We start from the raw sequence: 12,737 nt of genomic DNA, 5'->3' as shown, positions 1-12,737 counted from the left end.
ATGAATATGAAGGGTTGTAGTGGGAGAAGGTGGTGTGAAGTCCTCATAGGTGTGAAGTGAGAAGGGGGCTCCTGTGGGTGAAGTCTTTGATAGCGTCGATGGCTCTGTTGTGGGGGGAGTGGGGAAGGTGGGAGGATGAGTGACCAAAGTGTCTCTATTGAGGTGTGAAAGCTGCTCGATGTCTCATCAAACCGGCAGTAAAAGTCATTGAGGGTGTTGGCCAACAGCAAGTCGTCAGTGGAGTAGGGCTGTGTGCTTCCTGAAGTGAAAATCTGGCATTTAAAGATGAATGGGGAAAACTCGCTCACAGCTGACTAATGAACATTTGCATGCATGCTTAAGAACTGCATTGACCACATTTCACCCAAGGTTTAAAATTCTGCCTGCAAATGTCAGAGATGTACTCGTCTGTGTCCATATTTTCTCCAGCATACGGGGGATTCCCATCATAATGAGTCTTTTGGTAAGAGGTGATAAAGAACCTAATCAAAATTTCCATCCAAATTCCCTCCATCTTTGTGAGCTAGTGCATTTCAGTTCATCCTGTGTTATGCACACACCTCCCTCCTTCTCCCATCTTATTTGTAAAGAACGTATACAAACAGGAAATGTGTTTTTTGTTGATGTCACCACTATATGCCTTTTTGAGCATTGCTATCAAATCTACATTAGTGTCCGACACCACTCTAATTGTCCTCTTTATATAGTGTCTTATTAACAAATATCGTCATAAATCCTGTTTTTCCAGATTGTATTTTTATTTCAATGTATCAACACTAATAAAATTTCCATCTTTAATCAAGCTATCAAATATAGGCAATCCTTTAGCAGACCAACTTTTAAGACATGAGTCCAGTTTTTTGGGGGTAATGTCAGAGACATAAGCATACCATTTAAATAATACCAAGTCTTGTTCTAGTTTAAATCCAAATATATATATTGTTAATTAAATGTTAAATAAAAAATATAAAAAGTTGCATTTCCTGCAAAAATGCAGTGTGGTGGAATCTGATGAAAACGGCAGGAAAATCTCCCTTTTAACAGGAAAGCAGAACTCTCAAATAACCAGGAAGTGGCGGCCATCTGGCACAACCGGTTGGGGTGAGGGAAGGAAGACAGGAGAAAAGACAGACAGAGATTAATAACAAGTATGATTCAATGCAGAGAGGTCTATTAACAGTGTTGGGAAGGTTACTTTTAAAATGTATTCCACTACAGATTACAGAACTTTGTTGTCTGGGTCAAGTTTGCTATCCAGAGACAGAGAGAGGCATTGAAAGGCTGCTCCAACGGAACTTATTGTTTCAGAGGAAAACACGAACACAGCGTACAGTCGAGTCTTAATAACGTACTTACAACTGGGCTTTTGGCTGCAGTGATTATTATTGTATTTACATGCTTCCAGCTCCTGTTTCTGCTCTATGACAACTCGTACTTTTCTCCTTTTTCTCCCTCCTCGCTCACAGACACATCACGGGTATGGCAGTCCATTCTCCCTGCAGCACGGACTACACTGCCCATGAGGCTACATTCTTTAGCACTATGCTTGTAACACTCTCTTATTGCCTTCAAATTATTTTTAAAAATATTTCTTCACTTCATTATGAGACGCGAGATTGAGACACGGGCCTCTTAATGCGTGGAATTACCAAAAATAGAGGGTATAGCCAAACATATTGTGGCGAGCTCAGACGGGGAGGAGACAGATGTGTCGTTTGGTCTTGTTTGTGAGAAGCTTTTGTCACAGTGTCTAAACCTGTATGGTTTCTCTCCTGTGTGGACATGTTTGTGTCTTTTGAGCTGACTTGCAGTGGTGAAGGATGACCCACACTGATCACAGACATGCTTTTTAACCCCACTGTGAATGAGTTCATGCTGTTTTAAGTCCTTTGGTCTGGGGAAGCCTTTCTCACATTCTTTGCAGTAGTTCATTTTGTCTGCAGTGTGTCTACGTTGATGTATTTTTAGGGTCTTTTGATGACTGAAAGTTTTTCCACAAAGGTCACAATGAAAGTCTTTCCCACCACCATTTTAATCCTGAACATCGCCTGAAATAAAGAGCATCTTTGCCAACGTCCAGTTATCTTTTATTGCTTACATTATAACACTTAGCTCAGTTTAATGTGCTACAAAAACTATAATAGTAACAAAAGTATTATAATAATTAGAGCGATACTGACCTAAATTACTAGATCGGATATCGGAGAGAAATAAAAAATGTAATCCGATCCATTAAATATCACAAAAGCACCTCACAAAACTTGCAACACGGCGAAACCGAGCTCAAAACCTTAGCACGTCGGAGCACTACGTGTCAATCATGGAGCTGATCAATGATCAGCTGATCAGCTTTTCTGATGGCTGGTAACTGTGCAGGGGCGGATCTAGCAAAGTTTAGCCAGGGGGGCCGATAGGGCATGAACAGGGAAAAGGCGGTACAAAGACATACTTTTCTTTCTTATTCTCATGTGTAGCTTTTATTAAATACATATCTGGATCTTACAACCAAAGTTTTTATCTGATGTACAATGTATAGAAGTCCATTACTGTATATAGTAACTATTAAGTCTAATATACCCTAGTAAGCTATAGTACTTTTTCCTTTGGAAAGATACCATCTATGTAGTCTACAATTCTGTTGAAGAAAGATGTTGAATCTATGTAATTATTGTAGAAAAAGTACTGATTTCTGTGCATAATTTTTTTTTTTTTTTTACATGTGCATTAAATTAAAGACAATTACGTCAGTTAAGCATTATGAGGTTGAGGGTGGGGAGGATGGTTCCCCTTTTTTTTCCTGGGAATTTGCAACCCTATTAGTTAGGTTGCTTAATATATCCACTAAAAACTGAATAAAAACAACAGAATACGGAGGATGGTGCAGGTTTAAGTTTAATAGATTGATCAGTATTGCTGAACTATGAAATATTTTGGGTGTAGTGTATTTTTTGCATAAAGGTATAACAGAATAGTTAGTTTTGCTTGTTTTTTTTTAAACTTTGAGTAGCAACTTGTACAAAATGCAGCAAGATATAAAAAAATGTTTATTCATTATAAAATACACTATATTGGATTTATATCGGTATCAGCAGATTTCCAAATTTATCATCATTTATGATATGGTTATCGGTATCGGACATAAAAAGTGGTATTGTGCCATCTCTAATAATAATACTAAATTAATGATACGACAAGAGTAATATAATTCTCAAATACTATCACTAAAAAAACTGTGATTCAAATCTAAATAATCACTCAGAGCTGCTTTTCCATCCAGTAAAATTACTAACATACTAACACAATGTAATGAGCAGAGTTCGAATGAGATGAACAGGCTTCTGTCGGGGGGAGCCAAATAATCTCTCTCAGTTCTGCTGAAAATTCATGCAGGCAGACTTTAGACTTCAGTTTGACGGCTCACCATGCAGCAAATCACATACTAAGACAACCTAGCTTCATATGATTAATTGAAAGGAGAAAGGGAGGAGATGCTCTAAACACAGCGAGTGAAGTGGTACAAACCAGGTACACAGATCAATAGAGAGAGAAAAAGAGTTTCGAGAACAATTGAAGAATGAGAGAAAAGGAGCAGCATCTGGCTGCATTTCAGTGGAGACTGTTTGTAAAATGAGAAGCTGGCTAAAATGAAAGCCATTTTTATTTTCAGCCATTTTCCATCATGAAGGTGTCGTGGAATTTTTCATAAAGTCTGCAAGACTTCCCCTTTCACATCCAAGGCCAGAGCTATTGCTACACTCATATGGAAAACGACTCCATTTACATTTGGGTCTGCGGTCCCCCCTGCACTTTGCTTTAGCTATGGAGCCACTAGCCGTTGCAATTAGTAACTGTGAAACCCATCATAACTTTATATGCAGATCATGTGGTACTAACATTGTCAGATGCCAGCCGCTCATTGCCTGCCCTGCTTCACCCCATCGACAAACACCCCATCGACAAATTTGGGCATCACTAACCCCTCATATGGAAGCGAATAAGAGATGTGAGATGAACAAAATACAAGAAAAACTCATCCAAATGACTTCATTCTCAGTTAACGGCATGTGAAGAACAAACACATACAGTGGTTCCTTTCCTTCTTACTAGGATGGATGCAGAATTATATTATACAGCTGACACCACCTCAGCATTAAATACTGTTATTTTGTATTTTTTCACAGCCCAGTTAAAGGCTTTGGCTGAATTTACACTTCACACATTTTAATATCAAACTTAGTGTTTGTGTACACCTTGGTCATTATAACCTGACACTGATCAGTGCTGCTCTGACGATCACACTCACATCCATGTAATCATTTAACTCGGTGATCTGGATTTACTGCACAATGCTGAATGTGTCCTTACAGTACAGGGAATAACTCTCTCTGTGTTCCTGTAGAGAAACTCTGGGTTTGTGTGCTGACGAGCATCACTAACAGTAAGATACAAAGACTCACTCATATCTTTCCACACATGTGACAAATTCAAAAAGCTGCTGAAACTTTTAGAACATCATAAACTACACATTGTTGTACTCTTTTAGGATGGAAAAGCTTTCAGATTTATTTAGTCTTAAAAGGTAAACGTTGTTTTGCATTTAGGAGAATGTTTAAATAAGTCATACACACAGGAATTACAAAGTCTGAGGCACACCATTAACCTCAAATTTCACTAAACCTAACACTGAAACAATCTTCTGTATGTTGATGTGTGATTGTTATTGCAGTGTCAACTCCTCACGCTGAGTGTTCAGAGGCGAGTCCTCTCATTGTTCCTCAGTAACACAGTTTTCATCAAACAGAGCAGAAATGAACAGACATGAGCGTCTCTTTTCTCGGCTCTGTGTGCACAGCGAGGGACTTCTCTCTGCTGAATTTGTGACAAAGTGTTAGTGTGTTTAGTTTTTCAGTTGGGTTTTATTTCAATCATAACAACAGTCTCCTTCAAGTACTTTACATGGTAAGGTAGACCCTACTACAGGGATCCCCAATCCCCTGACTCTGGTCCAAATCTGGACCCCAAGAGGGTTTTGTCTGGGCAGCCAAACATTTTTTTGTTTAGTATGTAGTTGGAGATTTTATTCCTTCCTGTAGTCTTGTTTTCTAATTCAAACGTGCTTTTACCATTAAAGACCACCCCCCCCCCTTTTTTTTAAAACCCGTGTGTATATTTATAGCATCCTCCTTATGCATTTCATGCATGTGTTATTTTCAGACATATGGGGGTTATGTGACCCCCCTCCTCCTCATCAGTAATGATCTAGTCTGGTATTTACTTGGGCGTGAGCCAATTAACCAATACCTACCTATTATATGTCAGCTGACCTATCTATGAAGTTTTGACTGGTTAATTTGAAGTTTTTTCTGTTTCCTGTCTTTTATTTAAGCAATTTTTACAATGTTTTACTATGACCCTGATGAAGGCCACAAGCCGAAACACGTTGGTCAATTATTAAAGTTGTTCATCTTCCCTCAAGTGTTGCTGGAGTTCCTGCTTTGTGAATTCTTTCATCCTCTCCATGCACCTTGGAAACAGGTGAAGTTGTCCCAGAAAATTTTTGCGGAGATTTTATTCCTGCCATCTGTGGGCAACTCTTGAACAGGCGTGACGCAGCCTGTAAAATAAATAAATAAAAATAAACATTTAAAAAAGTGATAAGCAGATTGAAATATACATGAATGCAGGTGATGATCAGTGCATGGGACAGATGCAGTGAACACAGCGTAGGGTCATGTGTTAGTGGTGGGAACAGTCATACGGTTATTGTTCATGTGTCCAACAGCAGAGGGGAAGAAACTGTTCTTATGGCGAGAGGTTCTGGTCCGAATGGACCGGAGCCTCCTGCCTGAGGGGAGCAGGTCAAACAGACTGTGTCCAGGGTGAGAAGGGTCAGTTGTGATCCGAGCTGCACGCCCCAGTGTCCTGGAGGTGTACAGGTCCTGCAGAGATGGGAGTCTGCAGCCAATCACCTTCTCAGCAGAGCGCACAACACGCTGCAGTCTCTGTTTGTCCCTGATAGTGGCTCCAGCGTACCACACGGTGATGGAGGAGGTGAGGATGGACTCGATGATTGCAGTGTAGAATTGCATCATCGTCCGTGTTGGCAGGTTGAATTTCTTCAGCTGCCTCAGGAAGTACATCCTCTGCTGGGCTTTCTTAATGACGGAGGTGATGGTGGGCTCCCACTTCAGATCCTGGGTGATGGTGGTACCCAGGAAGTGGAATGAGTCCACAGTGGTGATGAGGGTGTCAGTCAGGATGATGTGGGGGCTGTGTGCTTCCTGAAGTCCACAATAATTTCCACTGTCATTGTTTAGCACCAGGTTGTTGCGGCTGCACCAGGACACCAGACGTTCAACCTCCATCCTGTAGGCAGACTCATCCCTGTCCGAGATGAGTCGATAACAGTGGTGTCATCTGCAAACTTCACTAGCTTGACAGACTAGTGGTTGGAGGTGTAGCATTTGGTGTACAGCAGGGGTGGGCAACTCCAGGCCTCGAGGGCTGGTGTCCTGCAGATTGGAGATTTGTCCTTGATCCAACACAGCTGATTCAAATGGCTAAATTACTTCCTCAATGTATTTTGTAGTTCTCCAGAGGCCTGGTAATAAACTAATCATTTGATTCAGGTGTGTTGACCCAGGGTGAGATGTAAAACCTGCAGGACACCGGTGCTCGAGGCCTGGAGTTGCCCACCCTGGAGTACAGGGAGAAGAGCAAAGGACAATTAGTGGATGACTATGGTAGAGGACTCATTTTCACAGGAAGTAAAGTTTATTTATTAAGTGCTTTTCATAGACAGGTAGTCACAAAGCGCTGTACACAAAGATTAAATTAAACAGTCCGATAAATAGCAAATTATATACACAATATAGAGGTTATGTCATGGTCCTGGGCCATGTTGGCCCAGTATTCTTGTTTCCTTGTATTTTCGCTCCTTATTTAGGCCATGTTTTCTGAGGTGTCCTGTTGTGGTGTTCCCTAAGTGTTTTCCCTTTGTGACTCTTACCCCCTTTGTGCCCCTCTGTGTATTTATGAGCTCTCGTCTCTCTTTGTGTTTATTCCATGTTTCCCCCAGCCTGTTATGTCTGTGTTCTCCCCGTGCTCTCTCTCCTCCTGTCTGAACCTCTGTGTACTTCCTGTTTTACTTTGACAGTCTCTCGTCAGTATGCGTCATGTTGTGTTCACTCCTGCCCTGTCTCGTTATGTTTATCAGTGTCACCTGTGTTCCCCACCTGTGTGTAATCTCCCTGTGTTCTCTGAGTGTATTTAAGTTGTGTCTTCTGTCATGGTAATTGCTGGTTCGTCTGTGTTGTTTCCCCTCGGTCTCCCTGCGTCTCCCCGTATGTATTTCTCCGGACCTCCCTGCATCCTCATTCTGGTTTGTCTTATTAGTTTACCCAGTTTAGGTTTCCGGTTTCATGTTTTGTCGCCACCGCTGTTTGTACTTACACCCCTGTCAATAAACACTCACCTGCACCAGAGCTGCCGCCTTTTGGGTCCTTTTCTACATCTCCACACGGCTTGCCCCGCAAACCGTGACAGGTTAAATGTAAATTAAAAATGTAAAAAGCATTGGTCAACAGAAAGCTTGTTTAAACAGTAAAGTTTTTAACTGCTTTTCAAAGGATTCCACAGAGTCAACCAAACGTAGTTGTGGAGGTAGACTGTTCCACAGCGTTGGTGCCACAGACTGAAAGGCTCCGCCCCCTTTCATCTTCAGTCGTGTTCGGGGAGCAACCAACAAACTCTGAGCCTGTGAGCGGAGACAACGAGCAGCAGTGTATTTTGTGAGAAGCTTGGATAAATAATCTGGTGCCTGGCCATGTACTGCTCTGTACGTTAAAACAATAATTTTAAAGGGAATTCTAAAATCTATTGGGAGCCAATGTAAAGAACATAAAATAGGAGTGATGTGAGCTCGCTTGCAAGAGCGAGTTAGTAGTCTGGCTGCTGCTTTTTGTACAGAGATGATTTATCCAAGCTGGTAAACAGGGAATTACAATAGTCTAAACGCAATGACACAAATGCATGGCCAATTTTTTCCAGTTCAGCTAAGGAGACCATATGTCGCAGTTTAGAAATATTCCTTAAATGAAAGAAACAGGAACGAGACAGAGACTTTACGTGTGAGTCAAGGCCCAAAGAAGAGTCAAATATTACTCCAAGATTTCAAATGTTTGGCTCAGCAGAAAAACAGAAAGGGCCAAGAACCTGAATGATTTTAGAATATAGATCAGGAGATGCTATGATCATGGTCTCTGTCTTGTTCATGTTTAAAACAATGTAATTGTTAGAAAGCCAATCAGAAACCTGGGTTGAGCACTGGACTAGGATGGACAGCGTATCCAGCTGATTAGGCTTAAAGGACATATACAGCTGAATGTCATCAGCATAGAAATGATAAGACAAGTCACTAAAAGACTGAATAATGCAGCTAAAGGAAGCATGTAAAAGAAAATACTAATGGACCCAAGCTCCAAGCATCCCCACAAAGGTCAGTCTTCTGTTGTAGTTATTACGTAATTTATCATAACATAATTGTTGATGTCTCACATTCTTCACCCAGCATTTCAGTGGCTCCCCTCTGGGCGACGCCTCCGCTGCATTTCCTGCAGGACTGAGAGGAGGAGAGCCACCTTCGTCCCCAAAGCCACTCTGCTTTTTAACTCATTTCCCACACCATAAACATAAACTACTCTACACTCTTTTATACTGCCGACACTTTATTTTTATTTATTTTTTGCATTGTTGATTTGTTTTTCACCGAAGCAGCTAATAAAGCACCGTCCTCCCACCGTCCAAAGACATGCAGCTTGTGGGGATAGGTTAATTGGATAATCCAAATTGTCACTAGGTGTGAATGTGCGAATGAATGTGAGTGCGAATGGTTGTCTGTTCCTGTGTGTTGGCCCTGCGACAGACTGGTGACCTGTCCAGGGTGTACCCCGCCTCTCGCCCTATGACAGCACCCCCCGCGACCCTGAAAAGGATAAGCGGAAGCGAATGGATGGAATGGATAGATGTATGTGTTAGGTTTGTCAAACATGTTTACCGCACAGCTCAAAATTCTTCTCAATTTTCCTGGATATTTAGTCTTTTTGTGGTAAATTGCTTGTACCTAAATGTTCTCCCAAAATAGTTGATTCTGTACCATTCACAGAGAGTTGGGGAATGGCTGCAATCCCAGCACTGTAAGATGGTGAATGATGTACCCTTAGGCCCCCTCCTCGATTCAGAGATGGTTCTTCTATTTTCATGTACTTCTTCAGAAGTCACTTGGATGAGTGACGAAATGTTACCTCCAGATGAATAGAATCAACATTTTGGGATTTACTTACGTGGATGACTGACCATGCATCAAGACACCTTAATGTTGCATGTGCAACAGATGTGGTAAAAAGTAATGTTATTGTTAAATTGTATTCTGCTTATAGTTAGTACTTGAAGTGGATTGTCTGTTCAGCAGATGATTTAATGGGTAAATGAATAATTGATCAGGAGTTTCCAGACAAAAATATATATTGCTAAATAAATGTTATATAAAAATGAATGAAAATATTTCTGTTGGTTCATTTAAACTGTTCAGACCCCAGATTTATTGGATCATGGAGGTAGTGGACCTCCTGCTACTTTAGTTGGGGACCCCTGCCCTACTATAATACATACAAATAAATCCAACAATCCCTTTGGTGACAACGGGAAGGAAAATCTCCCTTTTAACAGGTGACTGAAAGGTGACTAAGGAAGAAATACTCAATGCATCATGGGAAACCACCCAGCAGCCTACACCTATTGCAGCATAACTAAGGGAAGATTCAGGGTCACCTGTCTAGTCATAACTATATGTTTTAGTAAAAGGGAAAGTTTTAAGTCTAATCTTAAAAGTAGACACAGTGTCTGCCTCACGAATCCCAACTGGAAGACAGAGGGGCCTAAAAAAGCAGAGGGGCTTGGGAAATCTTTTTGTAGCCTAAGCCTGCTTTAAATTTCTCAATAACTTTATCCCTGACCTGTCTGGTGTGTTCTTTGGACTTCATGGTGTTGTTGCTCCCAATATTCTCTTAGACAACCTCTGAGGCCGTCACAGAGCAGCTGTATTTGTACTGACATTAGATTACACACAGGTGCACTCCGTTTAGTCATTCGCACTCATCAGGCAACGTCTATGGGCAACTGACTGCACTCAGACCAAAGGGGCTGAATAATTATGCACACCCCACTTTGCAGTTATTTATTTGTAAAAAATGTTTGGAATCATGTATGATTTTCGTTCCACTTCTCACGTGTGCACCACTTTGTGTTGGTCTTTCACCTGGAATTCCAATAAAACTGATTCATGTTTGTGGCTGTAATGTGACAAAATGTGAGAAAAGTACAAGGGGACCGAATATGTTTGCAAGACACTGTATTAGCAAAAGACAAGAGTGGGTTTACAGGAAACACTGTTAAATGGCCAGAGGGGCCGATGGCGCGATATGGCAGCCTCGCTTCTGTCAGTCTGCCCCAGGGCAGCTGTGGCTACAACCGTAGCTTGCCTCCACCAGTGTATGAATGTGAGAGTGAATGAATAGTGGCATTGTAAAGCGCTTTGGGTGCCTTGAAAAGCGCTATATAAATCCAATCCATTATTATTATTATAAATGTTCAGTTTCTATGCCATATGTTAAAACAAGTTCTAGAGTGTGATTAACGTGATGGGTGGGTTCTTTTACATTCAAGATCAACAAAAGTGGCCAAGAAAAGATTGAGACCCATCAGACCAGGCAACATTTTTCAATCTCTGCAACATTCAGATTTTAGGGGCAGAATTTGTCTTAAACAACATAAAGCATGGATCCATCCTGCCGCTGGTGTAATAGCGTGGAGATATTTGGTTTGCACAATGTGGGTCCCTTAGTACCAACTGACATCATTTACAGACCACAGCCTACCTGAGTCTCAAGATGTGACAATATCCTTTATATCATATAGTCTATGTTACGTTATAATTATAGTTGTGGAGCCACAAGTTTGCCTCTCTTTCGTCCACTTTTGTCTCTACGCAACGTTACTTTTTATCGCGAACGTCGCCTGAAAAAAACAAAAAACAAAACATTATCTGTGTCAACATCCAGGACTAAGAAAAGACAAGACATAAAATAACATCCATTTACTGTTTGCTTTATAATACTCAGCTTAATGTGTTGCAAAAACTATAATAGAAACAATACTGCAATAACACTAATGTAATTCTCAACTGCTACCACTAAAATACTGTAATTCAAATCTGAATAATCACTCAGAGCTGCTTTTCCATGCAGCAGAAATGCTAACATGTTGCTAACAGTTGTTTCAGACAGTCAGACTAAAATCACGAGATAAAAATAAAAATACCTCACAGTAACTGCACTTGGAAAGTCTTTCTTATGTGGATCTGTTGGTGTCGTCTCAGGTAACGTGGAGATTTAAAAGTCTTCTCACACAGGTCACATTTATAAGGTCTCTCCTCAGTGTGGGTAAACATGTGGTGTTGTAACTCTGTGCCTGTTAAACATAGTTTACCACACTGATCACAGCTGTACACATCATGTCTGGTGTGAATGCGTAGGTGAATATTTCTGTACCCTACATGGCTGAAAGTTTTTCCACAAATGTCACAGCTGTATGCCTTAATTCCAGAGTGGGTAACTAGATGACTCCGTAAGCTGCTACTGTGAGTAAAAGCTCTGCCACACTGATCACAGCTGTACGCTTTAAGTCCACTGTGGATGAGATGGTGTCTTTTTAGGGCTTTCTTCCAGGAAAAAGACTTTCCACACAAGTCACAGCTGAACGGTCTCTCTCCAGTGTGGATGACCTGATGGATTTGTAGTGAATCCTTCTTAAGAAAATCCTTCCCACACTCTTCACAGCTGTACGCTTTAACTCCACCGTGGAGGAATTGGTGTGTTTTTAAGCTTCCAGACTGGGTAAAAGACTTTCCACACTCATCACAGCTGAATGGTCTCTCTCCAGTGTGGATCAGTTGGTGTGTTTTTAAGTTTCCAGGGTAGGTAAAAGACTTTCCACAGTCTCCACAGCTGAACGGTGTCTCTCCAGTGTGGATCAGTTGGTGTGCTTTTAAGTTTCCAGAGTGGGTAAAAGACTTTCCACAGTCTCCACAGCTGAACGGTCTCTCTCCAGTGTGGATCAGTTGGTGTGTTTTTAAGCTTCCAGACTGGGTAAAAGACTTTCCACAGTCGTCACAGCTGAACGGTCTCTCTCCACTGTGGATGAGTTGGTGTCTTTTTAGGGAACGCGCCCAGGGAAAAGATTTTCCACACTCGTCACAGGTGTATTTCTTCTTCCCCTTTGTTCTGTGAGGTTTGTCAGCCTCCTGAGAGCGCTGACTTCTCGCTCCATATTGGTCCTGCAGTGACAGATATACAAACACAGGCAGTGAGTGAAATGTAGGGCTGGGCATCGTCACTGATTTCGATTCGGGGAAATTTTGCGTCACACAATCAGATATATTAGAATTCTGATCATTACCTATCAGTACATATCCATATTTTACATTTCTAAAACGAAAGCTGACACTTGTGAGACTTCATCAGAGGTGTAAGCATCACAGCAGATGCCTTTGTGTCAAAGTAACTGAGGATAAAACAGAAAAAAAATGAAGGAGATTTTCCTGGTCTGAGTATAAAAATATTCTGCAGTGGATCAAACACGAAAGAAAACCATGAATCAACATATGAACATTACCTGATGCT

General features: G+C 41.2%; 1 protein-coding gene across 1 annotated transcript in view; it reads right to left on the bottom strand.

The window, feature by feature from the left end:
* The window catches only part of LOC146566608 (uncharacterized), a 183,448-nt gene that overhangs the window by 25,426 nt on the left and 145,285 nt on the right, over window positions 1-12,737 (bottom strand). The window contains exon 3 of the mRNA XM_085286158.1: window positions 11,440-12,314. Coding sequence (XP_085142284.1) covers window positions 11,440-12,314 — 875 coding nt within the window. The remainder of the gene's footprint in view (window positions 1-11,439; window positions 12,315-12,737) is intronic.

Source organism: Mchenga conophoros, linkage group LG9 (genome assembly GCF_057382185.1).
Source record: "Mchenga conophoros isolate Kocher_MC1m ecotype Shallow Benthic linkage group LG9, M_conophoros_male_GT1.1, whole genome shotgun sequence".
Classification (NCBI taxonomy): Eukaryota; Metazoa; Chordata; class Actinopteri; order Cichliformes; family Cichlidae; genus Mchenga; species Mchenga conophoros.
The sequence above is the reverse complement of the archived record's forward strand: the minus strand, read 5'-3'. Positions and strand labels throughout refer to the sequence as shown.